Source organism: Anopheles darlingi, chromosome 3 (assembly GCF_943734745.1).
Source record: "Anopheles darlingi chromosome 3, idAnoDarlMG_H_01, whole genome shotgun sequence".
Classification (NCBI taxonomy): Eukaryota; Metazoa; Arthropoda; class Insecta; order Diptera; family Culicidae; genus Anopheles; species Anopheles darlingi.
In genome coordinates, this window is record NC_064875.1 from 33,085,874 (window position 1) to 33,110,885 (window position 25,012).

Here is a 25,012-nt window from a genome sequence, read left to right on the forward strand (position 1 = left end):
TCCAGGGCCGACTCATATTGCCCGAGTCGGTGCCGCAAGTAATAGAAACGCTGAGGAAAAGATTCGGACGGCCAGAATGGTTGATCCAGGCCCTCATTGAAAAGGTGCAGCAAGCTCCCACACCAAAGCCGGACAAACTTGGGACGATCATCAAGTTTGGTAACGCAATACAGGGACTATGCGATCACATTAGGGCAGCGGATTTGCCGGAGCATCTTCAAAATCCCTGTCTTATGCAGTCCCTCGTCGCCAAGTTACCACCGGAATATCGTATGAGGTGGGCGGCGTTCCGCCGTGGGAAAACCGGTTCCAGCTTGGAGTTGTTCGCCTAATACATGGGCGAAATAGTGGATGATGCTAGCTGTGTGGAACCCTACGAGGCCAAGGAGGATAATGCCCTACATCGAGATGCGAGGGGGCTAAGGGCAAACAAATCGGCGCAATCCAGCTTCAAAAGCTTCGCGGCCATGACGAAGCCGGGGCCCAGATGCGCCATGTGCAAAGAGGAGCATTGGATTCAGCAATGCCCTAAATTCCTGTCCCAGCAACCGGAACAAAGGCGTCGAACCATCATGACGCTGAAACATTGCCTCAACTGCTTGCGTGCAGGGCACATGTGTGCCAAATGCCCGTGGAAATATGGCTGCAAGCAGTGCAAGCAACGCCATAATTCACTGTTGCACACCGGCAGCCGTGCAGCGGAGCCCAATTCTGCAGTGATCATCAACAACGACGAAACGACGACGAGCGTCGAGCCGCCATCAGAGTTGTCAGTTATCAGCGCGATGGCGGTTAATGCGGGCAGTGTGGTGCTCCAAACGGCCATAGTGAACATCATCGATGCGTTCGGGGTGGCGCATCCGGTTCGTGCTTTGTTGGACAGTGCTTCCCAACCCGATTTGATAACAGAACAGCTGGCAAAACGCCTTCAGCTACCTATGGCAAAGGCAAATATTGCGTTGGAAGGCGCCGGACAGCACATCAGCCCGGCAAAGGGCACGGTTTTCACAGAGTTGAAATCACGCCACGAGGAATTTTCGCTGAAAGTTCAATTCTTAGTGATGGGCAAACTAGTATCAAAGCTACCTTCTTGGGATTTGAAGCTCCCAAAGGTGTCATTGCCACCCAATACCAGGCTAGCTGATCCCTGGTTTAACAAGTCGCAACCGATCGACATTATATTAGGTGCGCGGCACTATCCTCAGTTCTTCAGTAACCAGAAAATGGCGCCGCATCCACACTACCCAGTGCTCTTAAATAGTGTCTTTGGCTGGGTAGCCACCGGTCCAGTTGGAGCCGAATCTGCAAGTTCATCGGTCCGAGTAGACAGTGACATTAATCCGCCGTGCATGGTATCACTTGAAGCAGCAGTCGAGAAATTCTGGGAAATGGAATCAGTGGAAATTAGGACAAATTATACGCCAGAGGAGCAATACTGCGAGGAGCTTTTCAAATCCTCAACACGTCGTGACGAGGAAGGGCGTTATATCTTGAAGCTGCCGCGCAAGCCAGGCAGCGACGCTATGATTGGTAACAGTAAAAAGACTGCATTACGTCGGTTTGAGCTATTGGAAAAACGACTGGATCGAAATGCAGAGTTAAAATGTGATTACAATCAATTCATGCACGAGTACTTGGACATGGGACACATGCACCTATTATCCCCAGAAGAAGAGAGCAAGCCATTATGTTCGTACTATTTACCACATCATCCGGTGTTCAAACAAGATAGCACTACAACCAAGGTTAGAGTGGTCTTCGATGCATCAGCTAAGACTGCTAAGGGTTATTCCCTGAACGAAGCCCTTTGCATTGGACCTGTCGTCCAGAAGGACCTATTAGATATCGTCATGAGGTTCCGTACCTATAAGGTCGCACTAATCGGTGACATTGCGAAAATGTATCGCCAAATATTATTGGATGAGTCGGATCGGTCGCTAGTTCGAATAATGTTTAGATTCAATCAAGAGGTACCGATCCAAACGTATCAACTCAACACGGTCACGTACGGCCTCGCACCATCATCTTTCCTCGCTACAAGGACGTTGCTGCAGTTAGTGGAGGATGAGGGATCGGAGTACCCAGAGGCTGGGGCCTCGGTACGCGATAATTTCTACGTGGATGACTTCATTGGTGGTGCTGACAATGAAGAAGATGCAATCCATTTGCGACAATCATTGACAGAGCTGCTCGCGAAAGGCAAATTTGAAATTCGTAAGTGGGCTTCGAACCAGCCAGAAGTTCTTGAAGGATTGAGAGTGGAAGAGGTGGCTACACGAGCTACAGTAAGCGTTGGTCACAGTGACACAATTAAGGCGTTAGGCATATGTTGGATGCCAACAACAGATGAATTATATTTCAAGGTGGCTGCAGTAAATCACATCGACACTCCCACTAAACAGAGTGTGCTATCGAGCATAGCAAAACTGTTCGATCCCCTGGGCCTGTTGGGTCCAATTGTTGTGAAGGCCAAGATTCTCATGCAGCAGCTGTGGCTGGCGAAGGGAGATTGGGACGATCCTATTCCGAATGAGCTGGCTCAACAGTGGAACCAATTTCATTGTGAGTTGCCGTTGCTTGAGTCAATAAGGTTCCCCAGGTACTGCTTACAGCCACTCTCCGAAATCCAGCTTCATCTATTTTGCGATGCTTCGGAAACCGCATATGGTGCTTGCATTTATGCAAGGTGCACCGAGGAGAGTGGACGCATCACGACAACGCTACTTGCCTCAAAGTCCCGCGTCGCACCCCTCAAGCGAGTGAGCCTGTCTCGCTTAGAGCTCTGCGCGGCTCTGCTCGGGTCACAGCTTTACAACCGAGTAAAAACGGCCACGTGCATATCATCAACCAAGCCAATATTGTGGAGCGACTCCACAGTAACGCTCCATTGGCTAGCATCGCCGCCTAATAAGTGGAAGACTTATGTGGCAAATCGTGTTGCGGAGATACAAGGACTCACTCGTGATTGCTCCTGGAGGCATGTTCCCGGAGCAGACAACCCTGCAGATTTGGTATCCAGGGGATTAACGGTTTCAGAGTTTATAAATGCACGCGCTTGGACAAGGGGTCCCGCCTGGCTGGCAATGGCTGAAGAAAGCTGGCCAAAAAATGTGCCAGAAACCTCCGCAGAGGCGGAAATTGAAATGAAAGTGTGTACTGTAGCAGTGCAAACAACAAGCAGGGTGAATCCCTGGTTTGAGCGATGGTCTACCTTCAACCGTTTAGTTCGAGTGATCGCTCATTGTGTCTTGTTCATCCGCAAGGCAAGGCAGCGAGCAGGGGATCGTGCTGCTGCCAACAAGAACCAACATCCCAAGAAGCAGAATGCAACCATCAGGTGCAGCCATCAGAGGCAACCATGTAGATTGCAAATCGCCGCAGAGCTACTAACTATCGCCAGAAACGTTGTAGTGCGTTTGGCTCAACAAGATGGGTTTGCAACTGAAGTCAAACTGTTAAGTGGGGGTCAGATGCTCCCGAAATCTTCGGCGCTGCGGCTCTTGAATCCATTCCTCGACGAAGATGGCTTAATCCGTGTGGGCGGTCGGCTGGAATTATCGCGTCTGCCGTATCAATCGAAACATCCGGCTGTTCTTCCTAAACATCATCCCCTCGCCCGTCTCATCGCAGAGCATGAGCATCGTCGCCAGATGCATGCTGGAGGGCGGTTGTTGTTGTCTCATCTGCGGCTAACATACTGGCCATTGGATGGAAGAAACCTGGTGAAGCGGGTGGTGAGGAACTGCTTCCGATGCAATCGAGCGCATCCTGTTCCTGCTCAGCAACAAATCGGCCAGATACCTGCATCTCGTGTTACTCCCAGCCGTCCATTTGCAATCACCGGTGTGGACTACGCTGGACCGCTGTATATGAAACCTGCCCACCGGAAAGCAGCCAGCGTTAAATGCTACCTTTGTGTGTTCGTTTGTTTTTCCACAAAGGCGGTGCATTTGGAATTGGTAAGTGATCTTACTACATCGGGATTTTTAACCGCTTTGCGTCGTTTCATCTCTCGTCGAGGTATGCCTGCCCATATCCATTCTGATAATGGAACCAACTTCGTGGGTGCCCGGATCGCTCTAAAGGAACTGTTCGTGATGCTCAACAATAGTGAGGATCAGGGCATCATCTCAACTGCATGTGCGGATCAAGGGATCACATGGCATTTGGTGCCACCGAAGGCGCCTCATTTCGGCGGCCTTTGGGAAGCGGCGGTGAAGACCGCCAAGAAACATCTATATCGTCAGCTGGGTGGTGCGCGTCTAACGTTCGAAGGATACTGTACCGTCCTGTGCCAGATTGAAGCCGTCATGAACTTCCGCCCACTGCTGCCCATGTCTAGCGATCCAAATGACCTGGCAGCACTAACACCAGCGCACTTCCTGATTGGATCTTCGTTGATGGCTCTCCCGGAGCCGGATTACTCGGGGATCAGTCCTTCTTCGCTGGGCGGCCTACAGCAGATGCAACTGAGGGTACAGCAGTTCTGGAAGCACTGGAAGAGCGAATATCTACAGGAGCTGCAGAAGGATACGGTGCGCGCGTCCCGTAACAATGGAATTCGCCTTGGACGTATGGCGATCCTGATCGATGAGATGCTGCCTGTTACGCGTTGGCCTCTGGCTCGTATTACTAAGATCCATCCAGGGAAGGATGGGATTCCGCGGGTAGTGAGTGTTCGTACCGCACATGGCGATATGACGCGCCCTATAACCAAAATATGTTTACTTCCTGACTCGCAGGAATAATGCTAAGATAATAGGAGTAGGGTTGGAAGTGGTATGACTATGAATTATTGACATTCTGTCAAGGGTGGGAGGATGTTCGCGCAGATTGTTTAATAACGATTTTATGTTGAAATTTGAAATATCATTCAGTGTTGCCGGTGGTCACTGGTCGTTTTCGCCAAGCGTGGCGGGAACTCGGATTGGCAACGCGGCTAGATAGAAGAGTCAGTTCACTCTAGAAAAGCGAAGCGGAAACAACGCGGAAAATAGAGTGTGCTCAAGAAGGTTGTAAAACAAAAAAAAAAGGGAACACAACGTAGGACAAATAAAAACACCACTTATGTTTCGTGCAAACACAACCATAGGTAGCCTTCAGTTCTCATGAGGAGAACAATAAATCCCCCTGAAGGCTCCAACAGTTCTGCTGCTGACAACAATCAGAACACCAAATCCCCTCAAAGGCTCAAACAGTTCTCCTATGAGAACACGAAATCCCCTTGAAGGCTCAAACAGTTCTCCTATGAGAACACCAAATCCCCTCGAAGGCTCAAACAGTTCTCCTATGAGAACACTAAATCCCCTTGAAGGCTCAAACAGTTCTTTTATGAGAACACCAAATCTTTTGTCCAACACCAAATCGTGTGAAATATAATTTCTGAATTTGGATTTGAAACATAAACACGCGACCGATCGGTTTGACGTTTCAATTTCACGAAAATTCCTGAAACAACAACAACGTCGGTTGCATCTTCGCTTGTTAAAACAAGTGAAAAAACGTTTAGATTAGTGAAAAAATGTAGTGTAAAATAAGTGAAACAGTAGTGTACCATCGTAGTAAGCTGAGGTAAGTGTAGTTCACCGAAAATACGTGTTTGTTTTTTGTCCGCCGCAGCATCCGCAGCATCGTGATCGTGACGCAGTTACTGATATTATGAAGGAACACCGGATGATAAGAAAGGCTATGGGAGAGGTAAGTACGCCGGTACCGGATCGTATCAATCCACGGTGACACTAACACGGATTCTCCCTTCCCCACAGGATGCCCATAATTCCATATTAAACTTTGACGAGAATGTGTCGTGTCGTGCATCATCATCAGGCGCAATAGCAGCATTCGGTACATCATGTGCAGTAGACACAGCAGCCGGTGCAAGTACTTCATCCGATGATACGTGGAGTGCTAGTTACCGGTACGCAGAATGGTGGAGGTGAAGGATGCGAACCTTTCCTTTCGACCTTTCGAACAAAGATGCTCCGTTGCCAGCCGGTACGTGAATGGTGCCGGTGGTGTGCCGAAGGAAATCGCCGGTCGTGAGTGGAGTGCGGAGACGATAGAGGACATCAATGCGACTACAGCGGTGCTTGCCCTGAAGCATCGACCGAAAATTGTCATCGAAAACTCCTTCCGTAATGAGTAAGTGGCGCCGGCGCCGAGGAAGTGCGAACAGGGTTTTTACATACAAATGATAACAATGATCTCTACCCCGTAATGAATGATAACATGGCCACAGCGAGGTTCATCAGGGAGATGAGCTCGCTCTACCTCGAGCTCCTGGAAATGGATGCCACGCCACAGGACGTCGTGCAGGCCCTGGCAAACGACCATGCGATTATGGTGGGCACTGAGGATGTGAATCTGGTTCGTCGCGATAACGGCTGGCAGATGGGATTCATCCGGCTACCGACGGGTATAGCGTTGCGCGTAACCGATAAAATCCTTACTGTTGGTCGCGCAAGGGTCACAATGGTACCTGCGCGGAAGAGGCCAGCACCAAAAGGACATCATTGCTATACATGCAAAAAGGAGGGTCACCTGGCTCGGAATTGCCAGGCGGGCGGGGGCAGATCGCTCCTAGAAGCAGCCCCACCTCCGTCCGGTGGAAAAGTAATGAACCACAGTCACGAGGAGCCACGATCGAGCAGCTCAGCTCTAGTGACGAAAGTGCCACACCACCATCCTCTTCCCAGACGTAATGCAGCAAGCACGGGAAGTACCCGCTAAATTGAGAGTGCTGCAGATCAATTTAGCGAGGAGTGTGACCGCTCAAGATATCTTGATGAAGGTTGCAAAGGATGAGGGAGCAGACGTGGTTTTAGCATGCGAAATTTACCGGAAACCACCTAACAACGGCAACTGGGTGGTTGACAAAGCTGACAAGGTAGCAGTTATCGCCACAGGAACACGTCCCATCCAAAAGCAGTGGATCACGGATAATGGTGGAATGGTGACAGCGACGATTGGCGGCATCACATTCATCAGCTGCTACATTACCCCATCGTCTACTGTGACGGCTTTTGATCAGTTCCTCGACAAGGTGGAAGTCGAGGTTAGAGCGCACCCCCACGTCGTGCTGGCTGGTGATTTCAACGCCTGGCATGAAAGGTGGGTAGCTCACGCACAAAAGCAAAGGGGGAGAGCCTGTTGTCGCTGGTGGATGAACTCGGGTTGGTGGTGTTGAATCGTGGCAATACACCCACCTTCCTCGGGAACGGTGTGGCTGGACCGAGTATAGTGGATGTCTCCTTTGCAAGCCCCTCCATCGCTTGCGGTGACACGTGACAGACGGTCACGAAGTATTCTTACAGCGATCATCGTTACTTGCTGTTCTCCGTTACCCGGCCGGATGACCCGCAGCGACTTCATGCTCGCCAACATCAGGCAGACCTACACCCCCACCATCGACAACAGGGTCAGCGGATTGCTGGTAGGCGCTGGAAGCAGCGACAGTTCAACTCCGAAGCACTCGGACTTGCTCTCAGATCTTCGCGCTTCTCAGAGACAGCAACAGCATCTCCTGAGCACCTAGTCAGTGGACTGGCTAAAGCTTGCGATGAAATCATGGAACGGTAAAAAAACAGAGGTCCTTCAAGGAGTCCCCAAGTCTACTGGTGGACGCCAGAGATTGGCCAATTGTACGAGGAGTGTGATACCGTACATAATAGTGTCTCTAGCCTCACGGACCCGACTGAGAAGGCAAGCGCCAACGACCGACTTATTCAGCTTCGCAAAGACCTGACGAAAGCGATCAAGTCCGCCAAGAACGACCAATTTAAGCAGCTGATCCAGGAGGTCGAGGATAACGTATATGGTGAAGGATACCGGATAGTGATGGCTCGCCTGCGGGGCAGCCGCATCCCCCCCCCCCCCCCCCCCAGAACGTGACAGAGCAGAGCTGGAGCGCATTGTCAACGATCTGTTCCCGAATCATCCACCGTTCCAATGGCCGGCGGTAGCAACCACTGGACAAGATACAGACCACTCTAGGATCTCTTCGGTATCGGAGGAGGAGCTGATATTCATTGCCAATAACTTGGCCGCCCACAAAGCGCCGGGGCTGGATGGTATTAGCAATGCAGCCCTCAAGGTAGCAATCAAGGGACATCCGGAGGTTTTCCAGCAAGTGTACCAGGAGTGTTTCGAGTCCGGGGGTCTTTCCAACACCGTGGAAGACCCAGCGATTAGTGCTGCTGCCGAAACCAGGAAAGCCGCCTGGTGAGTCGTCATCACTCCGTCCTCTCGGGATGCTAGATGGGGCGGGTAAAGTGTTGGAAAGACTCATTCTTAACCGCCTCAATGAACATCTGGAGGATTCGGACACTCCACGATTGTCACCGAATCAATACGGATTTCGTCGTGGCAGGTCAACGACTCAGGCCATACAGAGGGTAGTTGAGACCTGCAAGTCGGTGCGTGCCAGATATAGTGAAAATCGATGCATCCTGTTAGTTTCTCTCGATGTCAAAAATGCATTTAATAATGCAAGCTGGTACGAGATCGCGGCGGCTCTCCAGCGGATGCAGACACCGGCAGAGATCCAGAGACTATTGGCCAGTTGGTTTTCTGAACGTCGACTGATCTATGACACCGAGGACGGTCCGATGTCCAGACCACTAACGGCTGGAGTCCCCCAAGGGTCCATCTTGGGCCCTACATTGTGGAACGTTATGTACAATAGTGTTCTGGAAATCGAATTACCGGAAGGAGTGGAAACGATTGCATATGCCGATGATGTGCTGCTGATGGTGCCGCATAAGAATCCAGAAGAAGCATCGAAACTATTAGAGGAAAAGGAAAGTCCGACTTGACTCAAGCCAAGTTCACATTCGAACAAGCTTGGGCCACACACCTGCCACTACACGGTAAACAGAGCGATCTCTTTCGCCGACCGAACCCGCGACGAGCGGACATACGTTACGACTCATGCGTGGACACGACACGTCCCGCATTTAAAACTGTAGTTACACTACCAATAAAAGATCCTCTGAGCAAACACAAGGTGTATCCGTTCGATATAGTTCAAAACGTGGAGGCAGAGCCTCACATTACCCATACCCACCCGAAAAGGCATTACCCCATTACTATACCCATCCACAACACGACGCGCCACCACCAACAGTTAACATCCTTAAACGCTATCGCTGAAACGCGATTATCACATCTAAAGCTGCTTTCACATCGAGCGCGTTTTTAAAAACGCCAAAGTTGGCGTTTTTTGACGCAAAAGCTTAAACTCCCTGGTTACACTGAGGCGTTGCGCATTATGCATCAAATAAAAGCTAAGCCACGTGAAACTAGCTTGAATCAAAAGTCGGTTTATAAAATATCTTGCAAAACCAAAAGTTTGCCTTTGAAGCCGGCTTAAATTGAAATTTAGCTTGAACGATTTCCTAGAAATTTAAAAAAAATCGTTTCTTGATGTTTACGTCCGAGAGATCAATCAAGCAGCCAAAAAAATATCGGGAAATTTTGGTTTCTGGCAAAATGAGCGATTCGGAGTTAAGTGATTCAGAAGTGGAAGCGATTGTTTTATTTGCGGCATGTGCTGAAAATGCTTCCAGAAAGCGAAAACGATTGTGGGTGCATCCCATAAATCGTCGTAGAGAAGAATTGGGAGAATTTCATCATTTGTTTCAGGAGCTACTATCAGGACCAGGTTGCGAGGAACGATTTTTTCGTTATTTACGGATGTCTCGAGCATCATTCGAGGAACTCCACGAATTGATACATGATGAAATTGCCGGCTGCCAAACAAACTTTAGACGAAGCATAACACCGAGGGAAAGATTAGTAGTTTGTCTCAGGTTGGTTTTGATAGTATTCATTTTATTGATTGCGTTCCAGCTGGCGCTGTTCTGCTTGATGGAACAGATCCAGCAAATCTGTTTTCAGATCCCGCTGGATATCACCATCCAAAGCCTTGAACGTTACCGCCAAGTACCGGAACAGATGATCAGTAGCGTCTTTCTTATCTCTAGATTGCAGATACTGAATCAATCTGTTGCAATCCCATTCTTGATTGCTCTCAGAAGCTACGTTTCTTGATCGTCTAGGGCCTGTGCGTGATGTTGAGGGAGTCTCTGTTGTTTGTGGTCCTGTTGTTTCTGAATCTGTTGTTTGTGGTCCTGCTGTTGCTGGAGCTGATGGTTGTGGTCCTGCTGTTGCTGGAACTGATGGTTGTGGTGCTGTCCGTACTATTGTTGCGGACGAACTCTCCGCTGTTTCAGTTGGCGACGCATATTGAACCAGGGGGGGCGGTGTTGGTGGTGCTCTGTTAGAACATGATGGCCTCTGCTTGATGGTATCATCCAAGAACCGCAGCTGTTGCTGCCACACCATTTGCTTTCCGGTACTTGCGGCTTGCCCGGTAGAACCTTTCTGCTCCTTTTTTTTTTCGCAAATAATGGTCGCGTACCGCTTTCCATTTTATTTTGGCGTATTCAGCTGAAGGCAATAAAAAATTGATTCAATTAACTCATTTGGATCATTGTTCTTCTTTTCTTTGTAGGTTTTTGGCAACGGGCGCATCGTACAGCGACCTTGCACTAGCTTTTCGAATGGGCATTTCAACAGTGTCTTACATTGTCCCCCAAGTGTGCTCAGCATTGTGGAAAGTATTGCAACCTATTCATATGCCAGCACCATCGCTTGCAACTTGGCGATCAAGTGAGAATGGGTTCTCCACTCGCTGGGGATTCCCAAATTGTGTCGGTGCAATAGACGGCAAACACGTGCGCATACAATGCCCACCAAACACCGGGTCCAGTTATATTTCTTATAAAGGTTTTTTTTCTGTTGTTTTGCTTGCTGTGGAGGACCCCAACTATAAATTCTTAATAGTTGACATCGGAAATTATGGGCGCCACAGCGACAGCGGCATATTCAAGGAATCCAACTTTTATCAAAGGTATATAAGCACAAACTTATTACCTCCTCCTAAGCCATTGCCGGGCAAAGCTGACGACATGCCACATGTATTGGTTGGCGATGAAGGTTTTGCTCTTCAGCCATACATGATGCGCCCATATCCGAAAGCAAATTCAGTAAACGATGCCAAAAAAACTAAATTCAACACCCAGCTAAGCCGGGCACGGCGCATCGTTGAAAATGCTTTCGGCATCCTATCAAGAAAGTGGCGCATCTTTCTGCGCGCCATCGAGTGCAACCCACAAAATGTGGACATAATCGTCCAAGCTGCGTGCTGTTTGCACAATTTCCTTTTAAATAAAGGAAATAGTGAGCAACACCTTTACGAAAGTTCCGTCGAGGATGAAACAATACCAAATGCAGAGAGTGCCTTGGCGCCGATGAATGCCACAAATCAGCGTTCAAGTATTGCTGCCCAAGAAATACGCAATCTGTTTTCGGATTACTTTTCCGAAAGAGACGGACAAGTACCTGAGCAGTGAAAGGATCTCAATAAACATTTGCATTTGCATAAAATTCATAACAAAGCCAACACTTCACTTTCAATGCTACTTTGCCCCATGCTTACGTTCCACTTCCAGTGCAGATGCTACAGCATTCCATGCCCGTTGCTTTTTTGTATAGTTTTTGTAATCCGCGTCGCGAACATCGTAGATTTCTGGATGTCCCTGCACTTCACCAATTAATTTTTCCACAAACGAATTCATTCTACCACGTCTCGGGTTAGCGTCTTGAGTCGATTTGTTTACACATGAAACAGCTGTTACCGGCTGTCAGTTGAAAAAAACGCAGCAATTCTGTAGATTTTCACAGATTCAAAAAAAAACGCCAACTTTTAAGCTCTTCAAAAGCTAAAAAAAATAGCTTTCGGTGCGTTCCGTGAACACTTCCATATATTTTGATGTGATACAACGGTGTTTTCTGCTGCGTCTATTAGTGGCGTTTAAACGCGCTCGATGTGAAAGCAGCTTAAAAGTTCAAAATCAGTTAAGCGCAACTAAAACATCAGTCGCCTATGGCATTACAAAGAGTAGACACTAAGTGGAAAAGGACTGTCCTGAACCCTTAATTTTAAGTCAAGTAAAGTAACATTAACTATCGCAACATCATTGTAAAAATATATATGCAGAAATTGCTGAAACCAACTCAGCTCTTCTCGCATTAATGAAATAAACTAATACTACTACTACGTGATGTTGTGTGTGCCACCTACCGACAGGCTGCCACATTGGCTGGGTTGCTTAACGACGAATCTGAGTGGGAGCGAACACTTCAAGAAGCCGTGTCGTTCCAGATGCCATCGCAGCTGCGCCAATTGTTTGCGCTTATCCTGTCGGAGGGTAAGCCAAGCAACACGGGATTCCCGTCATTATGTACACCTACAGGCAGTGTCCTCGGCAACCGACATCGTCCTTACCCGATATCGTTTATCTGTGAGAAATACATAGAGATTCTATGTATCCTCCCTCTCCGTTCCATTCCATTTCACTACCTTTCCAATCATCCTAAACACTTATAAAAACTATTCTAGAGAAATAAATCGCCACTTCACGTTTTGACTGTCAAGGAACCTGTTTGTCTTCGATTATTCACTCTATGCTAGAACGTTTAAATCCCACCTACAACCCGAAAAGTTAACTAGCGCTACACTGAGGATGAGTCGGAGCAGAATCGTCTGTTGCGTGCAGCCGAGCACTTCTGGGCATTGAAGGCGATTGATCAGTATCTGCGAGGGACAATGCCCCCCAAGACATTGGGAATGTCTCTCAATATGCCACAGCTTGCAGAGTTTGTGCATCTGCCGACCGAGTTCCTGCAGTCCGATCGAGCGGTCGTTGCGTTGCGAACACCTTGTTGGGACCCTCACAAGAAGAACGAATAAACCTTCACAAGAAGAAAATCTGTTTAACCCTGCAGAATTTGCAGAAACTATTAAGGAATCTTTTATAAATTTAAAAAAATGTACCTCCGAACAGGACCAAAAATGGTTGTGTTTGAAATTGGTAGCCCTTTTTGTTTACCGTAATGACTTCTGAAAAACATAAAAGTATTGCATGCTGGAATGGAAACGGCATTCTAAATTTTAAAAAATCAGAAACTATCCTATTTCTTAGGGTTTTGAAAACATAGACTGTATGGCGTTTACCGACACATTTCTTAAACCGGAACAAACGTTTTCGATCCCACAGTATGTGTTGTGTGCGTGAGCCCCAGTACCGGGAGCTGCATGGGCCGCTCGCTTTGATCGATCGCTCGATTAAAGGAGATGCGGCAGGAGCGGGTGCTGGGAGAACGCGGGATGTTCGCCCGAGGATGTTCGGGCGATCGTGGACATCCTCTTTGCTGCCCGACCGTCGACCGGACCGGTCACACTTTTTATACGTAACATATAGATTACAGCAGTTAAGTACGTAACATATAGATTACATAGTGGTGCAGAACGAACGCGTACTGCACGAATAGGTGGGCCCCACCGCAACTACAACCCTGGTGACGACCTTGTAGTCGCGGTGGTCTCCTGGGCAAGGATCAACCGTCAGGTGTCATTTTCGGGCACACGGTTGATCCGGATATGCGCAGGCTGAAAAGGGCCCAGGTGAGTGCTGAGAGCGTGGGTGGCTTGGCACTCACCATACGATAAGGCTTATCTCACCGCGTTAGCGGGGAATCGGCCTCTTTCTTCGTTGAACCTTGAGGTAAGCAGATCGATAACGTTAACAAAATCTCGACGCCTCATTCCCAAGTCTTCGTAACAAAACATACAGTTACGGACATAGTCGCTTCACGGCAGCAGCTTTAACGATCACCACCAACAACGACCAAGAAGATCGTCTAGACGCTACACAGCAGTTTCGCATCCGACGATCTTCAGACGAATCGAAGTCACGGACATAGTCGCTTCACGGTAGCAGTTCCAACGATCGCCACCAACAACGACCAAGAAGACCGTCTAGACGCCACACAGCAGTTTTGCATCCGACGATCTTCAGACGAATCCAGCCTAGACGCGATGCACCAGATTCGCGTCCGATGAATCATCCTGGGTGACGCGAAACCAGCCACACTTATGATCGAGTGACGGAAGCATCGCAGACGTAACCCGATCATGCTGAATTTCCGAATTCCCACGGATAAGAATTAGATCATCGGATAGGACGATGACGTCAAGGTTAGGGAAAGTATAAATAGAGTCAGGGACCAACTCAGCTCAGCTCAGTTCTTCGCCACCGCTCAAACAGTGAACATCTCTGTAAACATATAGTAGTTTTAATAAATTCCTTTTTTTAAAACAAACCCGTAAGCACAAACAACATAAGTGAAGATCGAATTGACAGACCATAGTCCGATTAATGCAGTGCCAAGAAGGCTGCCAAGATTAATGCAGTGCCAAGAAGGGATGTTGTGAAGCGACAGATAAATGAGTGGATGGACAACGGCATCATTCGTCCGTCACGAAGCAAGTTCGCTAGCCCGATTGTTGTGGTTCCCAAGGATGATGGATCGCGGCGAGCTTGTGTCGACTATCGCGAAGTCAATAAGTTCAAGCAATCATTAGAAAAGAAGGATATCAATCCGCGAACGGCAAGATGGCTAGTCAGCTTGGCCGAGTTTGAATACGAAATTGAGCATCGTTCGGCGGATAGAATGCGTCATATCGATGCGCTAGCCCGTCCTTCGATAAGGCGAATAACCAATGATTTAGGTGTTAGGGTGAGGGAAGCACAAAGCAACGATGAACAGATGTGCACGATTATCAAGGAAATCGAGGAAGGAAAAATTGTGGATGATTTCATGATAGAAGGAGGAATATTGTATAAGGGTTGTGGCGGCTTCACCAAATCCAAACAGATTTTAAAGTCAAGCCGGTTCGAGCCCCTTGACACGTCAGAACGCGTCTGACGTTTCTAGGTTGTTCTATCGTGTTCTTCGAAGCAGCTAGACGTGTACCAAAAAGCTCCGTAGCGCTACCAACGCGAAGTAGACGCTGCACGGAAATAAACGCTAAAAAACCCAACTCTCTGTGTCACCCGATCAAATATAAAAAAGTGGAAACGTTATCCGAACATCGATATCCACAGGGTCATGCACCGAAGCGTTGGGAGGGGAACGGGAAAACGCGGAGCGTCGCGGTCAGGATAGGCAACCGAGTGTATGATAGGTCAGTTACGCGACTTGCAGTGTTAGATGTTCGCGCGGGAACCAGCGAAAAGCTAAAAGAGACAGGGATTACAACAAAGCCAAATGGGGAGCCGACTCACCAGACAGTTTGAAACAGGAAGACAAGTTGGAAAGGAGTTGAAAGAAGAGAATTAGACTGTGGTTAGGTTGAGTGTTGAGAGTGATACACCATGCGGCAGTTGCAGTTGACGAGGCAGTTGACGAGGCAGTGGACAGCGATGAAAAGGGAGGGAGTGCTGTCTGCAGATAGTGGGTGCCTACACCACTGTCAACTGAAGCTACAGGTGCAGGGTCGAAGGATCCAAACAGGATCGAATTGAAGGTTGGGTGATTGTACCTGATTTAATTTGATTATTTGGAGGGAGACTTTGAGCGAGGAGATTGAGAGACGCCTTAAGGTCGTGTAGTGGTGCGGAAACAAGTATGCCCAAAGGGTGACGAGTAGGGATCGGCGATAGATATAGTGAGAGTTAACACTACCGTTGTTACGCGGTGGCCTACCTCCAGGCGAGTGATAAGATAATAACGAGATAATAATCGGATAAGAGATAACATTATAGTGACTGCGTTATGGGAAGTGTGTTCCCGGGGAGAGAAAGGATATCGTCCGGCCGAGTATAAAAGGGGGCAGGAACGATTAATAAAGTAGGATTTGAAGAAAGAACGCGCTCTCTGACTAATCCTTGCGAAGCTTATAGCCTCCCGAACGAGAGGAGGAACTAGAGCCTAGCCAACGATCCGAACAGTTCCCGTATTTCCCGAACGGAAGCCCTGGCACGCTCGATAGGCCCCCGAAAGAGAGGGGCAACTAAGAGTCGGCTGCCAATAATAGATCCTCCCGTTACTCGGTGCGTGGCCAGGCTGTCGTTCCTTCGCGGACAGCCTCATCGGAGCGCGTTACCGGCCGAGTAACAACCGTCGACCAATAAATTAAGAATTAAGTCGATCGATCAAACGTAGTTAAGGCTGTCACCGGTGGCAGAAGTACGGGGGGAAGTGTTATCGATGGCAACGAGCCAGGTTCACCAGCGGCGACAGCTACGACACCAATGAGCCTAGCCCCCTAGCGGAGGTAAATGCAGTGGTTTATTTGCTTGTGGTCTACTAGGAGGTCTAAACACCAGGGGATGTCGACGACCAGCGCCGACGGATTGCGCCAGAAAGGAGAAGCGCGAAAAATGGCAGTGTGGTTGGAAATGTGATAACGTACAAATGTTTGAATAACGGATTTGAATAAAAAAAATTCTTTGAATTATCCTACTAAAGCATGACTGAGAAATCACACTCCTCAACACTCAATATTTTGTTTTTTAATGCATAATATGATTCTTATAATTAAGCTCCGAGCTTAACAAGAATGTGATTGCCTGTGGTCCATCAGAACAACCGACGCCAGAGCACGAACATAACGGTGGCGAAGAAGAACATCACGCCGAAAACGGTGATCGCGAAATCGGTTGCGTCCCTTCGGGCGTACTTCTCCAGCAGCATCTTGGAATTGCTTATCGAGCCGGACGTGTTGTGGAGCTCGTTTTGTGTCGATTTCACTACGAAACTGCTGTTCATGAGAGATTCCAGGTTGGCGGCCGACCGTTGCGTGGTGTCGTGCAGCTGCTGCGTAATCGAAAGCATCCGCTCCGTGACGTTCTCTTGCTGCAGCCGCTGCGTGGCGGAACGTATCAGCATCGTGGCGCGGTGGCCTTTGCCCGAGCGCTGCCGCATCTCGCTCGCATTCGGGCTCACCTGGAACAGCTCCTTCTTGTTCGCCTTCTCGATCTCGAGCATCGTGCTAATGTTTGCTTTCCGGAACTGCTGCAGTGTGTCGGCATAATGCTTCCGCTGGCCTTCCACCTCATTGTATAGCGCTTCATCGCCTAGATCCTGTGCCATTATACCTAGGCGCTCGATACCCCTCCGCAAGTTGCCCAGCTTCTCCCGCCCCGCCTCATTCAGCACATTCAGCTCCTCCAACGAACCGCGGAACGCTAACGTTTCCTGTATGATGGCTTTGACTTGTAGGGTATTGTCCGCGAGCTCCTGCCGGATGGAGGCGATCGTGTAGACGGGCCGGTTGAACGACGACATGGCTGGCAGAGCACACCCAGGCAGACAGGCAGGCACGGTGCAGCGACACACACACAATCAGTATTGAATGATCAGTTAGACACGAAGTCTAGTCTCTTAACAATAACCTCCTAGAATACACACGGCTGCACTCTTGGGTATAAAATATCCACGGCAAGTCATGTAGAACAAGATATTCTTGCGACTTTTACAACACACGAATTAAACCAGCGTACAGCGGTTCCTGAAATGAAACCGAAACAACGAAGAAGACACAGCTGTTTTGGAATTTTGTTGGTGAAATATTATTGGTGCTTCGGTGCGTCTGCCGGGAAGCAGAAATATTTTCGGCAGTGCTTGCCGACAGTGTAAGTGAGCATTTACAGTCAAGATGGCAGCAAAGGCGCCGACCCGCAGGCAGGTAGAGCCAGCTGCGGGAAGAGGACGAAAGGCTGCTTTTAAGCGGGAAGTGGAGCCGGAGGCTCCGAAGGATTTGGCCCCTAAGGAAGGGGAGACGGAGCCAGGGAACAGCCTCGAAAAGGATCCTGAAAGGTGCAGGACGAGGAATGCCAGTGTCGCGTCATCCAGGTACTCTTCTCGCGGGCGTCGTGAGTTGGAAAAGCTGGAGGAGGAAAGAACGATCTTCGAGGCGTACCTCGAGCGCAAGTACGCGCTACTCGCCGCTGAGGACGAGCGGAAGGAACACGGTGATAGAAGTGAGCACAGTCTGGGATTCAGCATATCGAGCCGAACCACGGGCTGGGTGAAGGAGGCTCGAGAGAGAGCAACATCCGGCAAGAATGCGACGAGAAGGACGGTGACAGCTACTGGGCGAGAAGAGCTTCCCCTATCTGGTGGAGTGCTGCCAATGACCTCGACCGTGTGTGAAGGAGGGTTCCCCAGGATGCACCAGCAGACTGGGTGGAACTCCCTGTTCCTGCCTCCCTGGCCGTCGATAACCTGGAGCTCACGGACGCGCAGGTCAGGGCGCGCAAGGCGGTACCCAAGGTTCTATCGACCTTTAAGGGGCCGGCCTAGGAGTGGCCGATGTTCCTGTCCATGTACCAGCACACAACGCGAACTTGGGGTTTCACTAAGGAGGAGAATATCATCCGGCTGCAGTGCAGTGTGCGAGGAAAAGTGCGGAATACCGTGCGGGTTCTTCTGATGCACCCGAGTAACGTCAACCGCCTAGTAGTGACGCTGCAGACGAGCTTCGGGCAGCCGGAGGTCATCATCCACATGATGATGCAGAGAATTGGGGCCTTTCCGCTGGTACACGCGGATGACGGAGAGTCCCTCATGGACTTCGCCGCTAGCGTACGTAACCTCTGTGCAACGGTCAAGGCGTGCGACTTACATGAGTATAAGTATAACCTCACGCTGCTGCACCAACTGACCAGCAAGCTCCCTTCGAACGTGAAGCTGAGATGGGCAGAAAAGAGAACAGACCTGAGACACGCCGCCTGTTCACCGTGGCAAGCATAGGCTTACAGTGAGCGAGCCCACCAGCAAGAGAGGCGACCAGAGCAAGAGCATGCGGTAAAGGGAAATGTCCCGACACCATCGATCCGCCCTACGCAGTCATGGCTGCATCGCCACGAGGAGGACAAGCAGGTGTGTCAGATCTGCCAGTCGCGTTGAGTTGCTCATCTCCGGAGTGTGTCGGGCCCCTCCGTGCTCCATCAGTAACTGCAGCGGGAAGCACCCGTGATGTTGCATCGGGATTGAGGCGTGACAAGCGAGGAACCGGCGAGCTGTCAATCACATCATCGCGAGGACCCTGGCAGTAACGGGACAACGGACTCGGCAAATTCAGATGTTCGTCGAGTAGTGCGAAGCCAATGACCACACAGGACAATTCCGGAGAAGTACTGCAACAAAACTGGACAACCTCACAGATACTGGCCAACATGTTCTGGAAGCAACTGGAGGAGAGTACAGAAAGGAACCACAAATTGGTTTTAAATGAAATGCGGTTGCTAAAGCCGGCACTCACAGCAGCAGCTAACATCACACCGAATGGATCGGATTTGGTGCCAGTTAACAGCATTGAAAAATTGCAGCAGCTCGAGAAATATCGTAGCAATCCGAACAATTTGGTCAATATGGTGCAGGTGATAACGTCAGGATTTGGTAAGGGACGTTATTCACAAAAAGGAAGGACGATGGCTCTTCGGGTAGTGGACCAAATTTTCGATCGGGCCTTCTTGACCACATGCTCGTGGGCGGGCCAATATCGTCAGGGGGTGAGAAAGCATCGATTCCGGGAGTTCATAAATGTTAAATACTTATTATTCCAAGTAATATCTTTTGGTGACGTTACGTTTTCTATGCAAGACATAGAAAAGTTTCTTATTTTCATACTTACACATTCAAATCTCAGAAACAAAAACCCAGTAAAGAAAACGTCCGCCAGAAGTAAAAGGATAAGCTAGGTTTAAGGTTTGAACTGTAGCAGATAGGTTTAGCTAGCTGTAAGGTACGGATTGAGATAGCTGCGTGATCGTGTAGCTGTGATCTTTGAACTGTTTATAGGATTAACTAGTTGTAAGGTATGAATTGAATCGGCTGCCTGATCGTCTAGCTGTGATGTTTGAACTCTTTATAGGCTTAACTAGTTGCAGTGGATGCACCAATAAAGATGTCCGGGGCGAGCAACTGGCGCCTTTAGTCCGGCTCCTGGAGCTGGTGGTCCTCAACACTGGACGAACCCCCATGTACAGAGAACAAGTGCTCGGAAGTGCTCGAGTGCCGAAGTGTTCCTACGTTGTTTCGTCCCTATCAGTAGATCCGCCAGCATCCGGAAGCGGTATCCACTCTAAAAGCATAAATAACAGCATCAGACTCGACGACAACATTTCGATTTTCACAGCAGAAGCAATAAGAATACTGCTTGCAGCCGAAAAAGGTGGAAATGAACCAACGGTCATTTTCACCGACTTCGCCAATGTGCTGCAAGCAGTAGAAAACAGGGAAACAAAACATCTGTTAAGAAAGTATTGGTACATTCACTACCGACGACCCACAACAGATCGGCGAGTTACCTAAGATAACGCTCGGGCACGAACGTAGGTAACTCGCACCGATCTGGGACTAATGCAAGCCTCAGCGGCGATAGTACGAGTCAGTGCGCGACTAGCGTTTAAGCTCGGCAGAAATAAACCAGAGAACTCAAACAAGGCGCGACTACTCCGTTCCGGCGCCCGTGAAAGGACGCGCCACCACCAACAGTTAACATCCTTAAACGCTATCGCTGAAACGCGAATATCACATCTAAATCACGGTGTTGTGAGCTGCTACACGATAACGAACAATGCCTATCGATACGTGAATCGGTGCTTTCGTAACTACGCGGAACGATGGCGGACGTAAAGCAGTCTCTTTAGATAAGTGCGAAGTGGCCTCCAAAGAAAGAAGAAGCGAAGGCCACGCTATCAGTGCCGACTACAAGTGCCATAAAAAGAACGGTGTCCTCTCGGAACGGAGAAGGAGTGGAGAGAGCAAGGCACAGATAGCAGCGGCCGTATCGCCATCGACCGCGCTCTCTCTGGCGTCGTCAAGCTCATCAAAGCGGCGCGCGCAGCTTGCTATACTGGAGAAGCAGCGTCAGCTCGATGTCGCCACAGAGAGGGAGAGCGCTGCACGGGCAGATCGCGAGTACCTTCTACGCCGCATGGAGCTACTCGACGGCGAAGATACGTTAAGTCGAGCAAGCAGCAGCTCCCGTGTAAGCAACCATCGGAAAGGGAAAATGGCCGACGCGAAGCTGCAAACGACGCGCGACTGGGCGCACAACAACCATCAAACGGCCAAAGCCGAGCAGCTTGAACCACGTCAAGTAGCGGCCAGGCACATATGGCAAAAAAAGCTGCCTAAATTCGACGGCAAGCCGGAGGATTGGCCGCTCTTCAGCGCGAGGTTCCGCGAAGGGACAGAAGTGTGCGGCTTCTCCAATGCGGAGAATCTCATCCGACTGGCCGACGCGCTGGAGGGAGCAGCACGATCAGCAGTGATAACGAAGCTAGCCGGGAAATCGATTCCTCGATGCCCCCACCTCTCACACGGTGCACGATGCGCGTGGCAGCGACCGCCACAGGTAGTCAGTTAGACAAATCGAGGAGAACGTTGAGCTGCGAATCCACAGACGCATTGAGGGCCTCGATCATCGCCGCTACAACGGACCAACCACTGATGAAATTGGTGGCATTTACGTCTGTTCTGCGTTCGACCCGGTCGAACCACTTGCGGTAGAAGATATTGTAATTATAATCGACCACACATTACCGCGCGCCGAGTGGCCAAAAGGACGCGTGATCGAAGTGAAAAGGGATGGGGATGGACAAATACGGAGTGCAAAGGTAAAAACCGCGTAGATGTAGATGTACCGCTTAAAAAGAAGCGCAGGACAGTTAAGCAACACCGCGTGCGCACGCGGGTTGCGTTGACAGGTAAAAGAGAACTTAGTAAACAAACCTGATAGCAGGCGTAACATACAGTAGCTCCTACGCAAGGAGATCGTGGAGTATAACTACCTCACTGGGAGGTGGACTGTCAAGATTGGCAAGCGTAGGAGTTACGCGAGAAGCGTTACGTTACGGGAGAAGATACGTTACGCCAGAAGAAGATAAAAAAAGGCGCGCGATGCGCCTAGCGAGTGAATCGAGTAAGAATTCTTTCTGCGAAAAGAGACTAAATTTGTAGCGCGCTCTCAAGAATAAAAGCGGACCCCCGCTCAAAAGCTAACAGATTTTCTCTGACTCCTAGGTTGCAATTAGCAACAAATTCTTTACAATCTGTAGACAGGATTGAATCTGCAGCTGAGTGTAAAGCCACGGTTAAGAAAAGGCGAAAGAAGAAGTGAAGTAAAGTGTGCGAGTTGAGGATACAGACTGGATTGTGTGGGCGATGATGAGCCCGCAACACGCGAAGATAGTGTAGATAGAAAGCAGCGACGAAGCTGTACCGGGTAGCCCACGTAACGATACGAAAAGTACCCAAAATGAGTAAAGTCGAAGAACTGACTAAACTACAGCAACAATTGGCTGTCAGTCTCAAATCGGAAGCCACGGGAGACAGACGTGTTTCTTCTCCAGTGCGAATAGAGGAAATCAACGTGTAAATCTAAAAAAGGGACGTCTCTATTCATCGATCCCCACGATGGGGAAAGGCAGAGTAGCAAAGCCGAGGAAGGAGAGTACGAGTTTGGCTCAGGTCTTAATCAGCCCTGCTGGAATAACAGCATTGAAGGCGGGCACTAGCAACCGGTTCGAAATTCTGGCCGACGATAACATCCAAGATGTGGCAAACTGCAGCGGCAACCACAGTGCCGGGTCGATTCAGTGCCCGATGAGACCAAAGCCCGCCGCTAAGTGGGACAAGCCACGTTTCGAGCGATACGGTAGCTACTCGCACAAACCAAGAGATTTCCCCTCACTACCACAGTCATTTAAAGAAACTGCAAATCTTCCAGAACAAACTATTAAAAATCATAATTAACGTTCCTCCCTGGTTTAGAACAACGGAATTGCACAACAGGACAAACATAGAATATCTAGATTCTCATTTGGTTAAAATTGCAGACAGTTTCTATAAAAAATGTCAGAATAGTCCAATCCGTATGATTAGGGAAATACATCCATTACCAAGCTCAATGTAGAATGTTTACAGTCAAACCATTTTCGCTTGTTTCTAGATGTAAGAATTTAGTCATGTAAGTTAAAGTATTGTTATTAATATTAATATTATTATTATTACTTTTTGTCGTGGGTTTTTACGCTTTTTTTCCCCACAAATCATGATACCAAACAACATTCTACATTGTACGCTACGTCGCCAAGCAGTAAAAGAGATTCACATCATTCAACGAGGAAAGTCAAGAACGAACCCGTTATAATAATTTAAGCTATTGCCGTCGTGCCTTGCACATTCATATACCATTGTGGGGTTCGCGCCGAACCCCACAAACTACAACACTGGAGCTACGACCCTGAACTGAGCGCACGGCGCGCGCTCAGTGGTCCTGTCAGTGGCGTGGCTTCCCCCTATAAAAGGCGCCGAAAGCGCCGGAGTCGACCCTTTTTCTGTTCCTGCTTCCACCGGCCGGCGGACCAAAGTGGTGACATCCCGACGTGATCTGAACACGCGTCTCAAAAATTCCCTACGTGTCGGCCACCATCGCGCAGTGAAAAAATCCGACGCGCATCCACCATCGCGGAGAAAAAATCTATACGCCATCGCGGTAAAAAAAACTTTAGCCGCGTGTCCGCCATCGTAGTAAAAATTTTATCCACCATCGCAGTGAAACATTTTCATCCAGGTGCTCCCCACCGCTACGAACAAATTTTATCCACGCGTTTCCATCGAAACGAAACAATCTTGTCCCCACGCCGGACGAGTCGTCGTCCAGCCTCCGTGGAGATAGGTCGAGTTCGGATCCCGATCTAACAAGCGACGAATATTACCAAAAGTGATAGCAAACGAAACGCTCGTCCTCCAAGTATGGGGGCTCGCAGCAAACCAAAGCCTCGCAGAGGACGAGGCGTAACAATCCCGTTAGACGAGTACCAGCGACTCGTGAAAAGTGATACAAAAGCCAGTGGAGACATCACATCACAAAACCCATTCGATCTCCTTAGTGACGAGGAATCGATGGAGGTCATCAGCCCCGCACCTGCAACGGCCGGTGTGCCTAGTTCCCGAACGGCCAATCGGGCCGAAGCGACGGCAAAATCGTCGCACATCCCGCCGTTTGTGGTGACAGGTACGACAGTCGCCGCTTTACACAAAGTCATAGTGCAAGCGGGGGTAGTTAACTACACCACAAATAACACCAGAAAAGGCATCATCGTATCGGTGGTCAACGTAGCCGACTACAGGGCCCTTCGTGGCAAATTCAGAGAAAGCAATGTGGCGTTCTACACACATCAACTGCCAGAAGACCGAACCACCAAAATTGTCCTATTTGGGCTGCCTGAGATGGAGCCAAAAGACATCGAAGAAGCGCTACGCGAAAAGAATATCGTACCATCGGCCATTAAAACAATGAATATCCGTAACAAAAAGTACGAGGAGCAGGCAATGTACCTGCTACACTTCTCAGCAGGTACAATTAGCCTAGCCGAACTGCGTAATGTGCGCGCAGTAAACCACCACCGGGTTTACTTTGAATATTACAACTCAAAGAAAAATCCAATGCAGTGCCGTAACTGCCAAAAATACGGGCATGGCAGCGCAAATTGCTACCGGCAATCGGTGTGTGTAAAGTGCGCTGACACTCACAAATCCCAGGAATGCCCACTTACACAGGCATCACTAAATCCGGACAAGAAGCTCTCTCCCAATAAGTTAAAATGCGCGAACTGCGGAGAACACCACACGGCCAATTATTCCGGCTGCAAGGCTCGACCTACACCAAAGACTCCAGCACAACCGCGGCCAAAGCCCTTCACCTATAATAGCCAGCGATTCCCTGCACTACACCAACACCAGTTTCCAGAGCAAACGCAAAGACCGATGCAACCGGACTTTGCAAATCTATTCAAAGATCACAGGAGAGTTCCTCCGCAGTGTGATATGTTCAACGACCAAGAAATAGGGCAGATCATCGAAGATGTTTTCGCCGGCATGAGAGCAGTCAGTTCTAAGAAAGATCTCATCACCTTGGTGATAAAGATAACAGCAAAATACTGCTTTAATAATGTATAAACCAACAAATCTTAGATGCCTTACATGGAATGCAGACGGCATTCTCGATAAGAAAGAGGAATTTTTCCAATTTTTAGTTAAAAATCGAATTGTTGCCACGATAAACGAAACCTTCCTTAAACCAAACATG

The 25,012-nt window shown here is 49.1% G+C and overlaps 4 protein-coding genes across 6 annotated transcripts in view; 3 read left to right on the forward strand and 1 right to left on the reverse strand.

Moving 5' to 3' along the window:
- The first annotated feature begins 335 nt into the window (after nt 1–335).
- On the forward strand, nt 336–3,027 carry LOC125955451 (uncharacterized). Its single transcript, XM_049686586.1, has 3 exons — nt 336–2,599; nt 2,687–2,819; nt 2,896–3,027. The coding sequence occupies exons 1-3, from the start codon at nt 336–338 to the stop codon at nt 3,025–3,027; spliced, it is 2,529 nt and encodes an 842-aa protein (XP_049542543.1).
- Nucleotides 3,028–3,185: 158 nt separating this feature from the next.
- Nucleotides 3,186–4,883, forward strand: LOC125956186 (uncharacterized). The gene is made up of 2 exons (XM_049687805.1): nt 3,186–3,337; nt 4,464–4,883. The coding sequence occupies exons 1-2, from the start codon at nt 3,203–3,205 to the stop codon at nt 4,746–4,748; spliced, it is 420 nt and encodes a 139-aa protein (XP_049543762.1). The 5' UTR covers nt 3,186–3,202; the 3' UTR covers nt 4,749–4,883.
- A 5,754-nt stretch (nt 4,884–10,637) lies between these two features.
- Nucleotides 10,638–11,486, forward strand: LOC125955453 (uncharacterized). The gene has a single exon (XM_049686587.1). It carries the CDS (start codon nt 10,638–10,640, stop codon nt 11,412–11,414), a length of 777 nt encoding a protein of 258 aa, XP_049542544.1. The 3' UTR covers nt 11,415–11,486.
- A 4,988-nt stretch (nt 11,487–16,474) lies between these two features.
- The window catches only part of LOC125956176 (uncharacterized), a 60,409-nt gene continuing 51,871 nt past the window's right edge, over nt 16,475–25,012 (reverse strand). For all 3 annotated transcript variants that reach the window (XM_049687792.1, XM_049687794.1, XM_049687793.1), the window contains exon 5: nt 16,475–17,419. In XM_049687792.1, the coding sequence (XP_049543749.1) occupies nt 16,489–17,196 (708 nt within the window). In that variant the 5' untranslated portion in view covers nt 17,197–17,419 and the 3' untranslated portion in view covers nt 16,475–16,488. The remainder of the gene's footprint in view (nt 17,420–25,012) is intronic.

What these genes read in the sequence shown, in the direction of transcription:
- LOC125955451 (XM_049686586.1), top strand. Translation starts at nt 336, where the DNA reads ATGGGCGAAATAGTGGATGATGCTAGCTGTGTGGAACCCTACGAGGCC. An exon ending in GAGTCAATAAGGTTCCCCAG is followed by an intron (nt 2,600 to 2,686) that starts GTACTGCTTACA and finishes CATTTATGCAAG; the next exon opens with GTGCACCGAGGAGAGTGGAC. An exon ending in GGTCACAGCTTTACAACCGA is followed by an intron (nt 2,820 to 2,895) that starts GTAAAAACGGCC and finishes TCCATTGGCTAG; the next exon opens with CATCGCCGCCTAATAAGTGG.
- LOC125956186 (XM_049687805.1), top strand. Translation starts at nt 3,203, where the DNA reads ATGGTCTACCTTCAACCGTTTAGTTCGAGTGATCGCTCATTGTGTCTT. An exon ending in AAGCAGAATGCAACCATCAG is followed by an intron (nt 3,338 to 4,463) that starts GTGCAGCCATCA and finishes GGCCTACAGCAG; the next exon opens with ATGCAACTGAGGGTACAGCA.
- LOC125955453 (XM_049686587.1), top strand. Translation starts at nt 10,638, where the DNA reads ATGCCAGCACCATCGCTTGCAACTTGGCGATCAAGTGAGAATGGGTTC.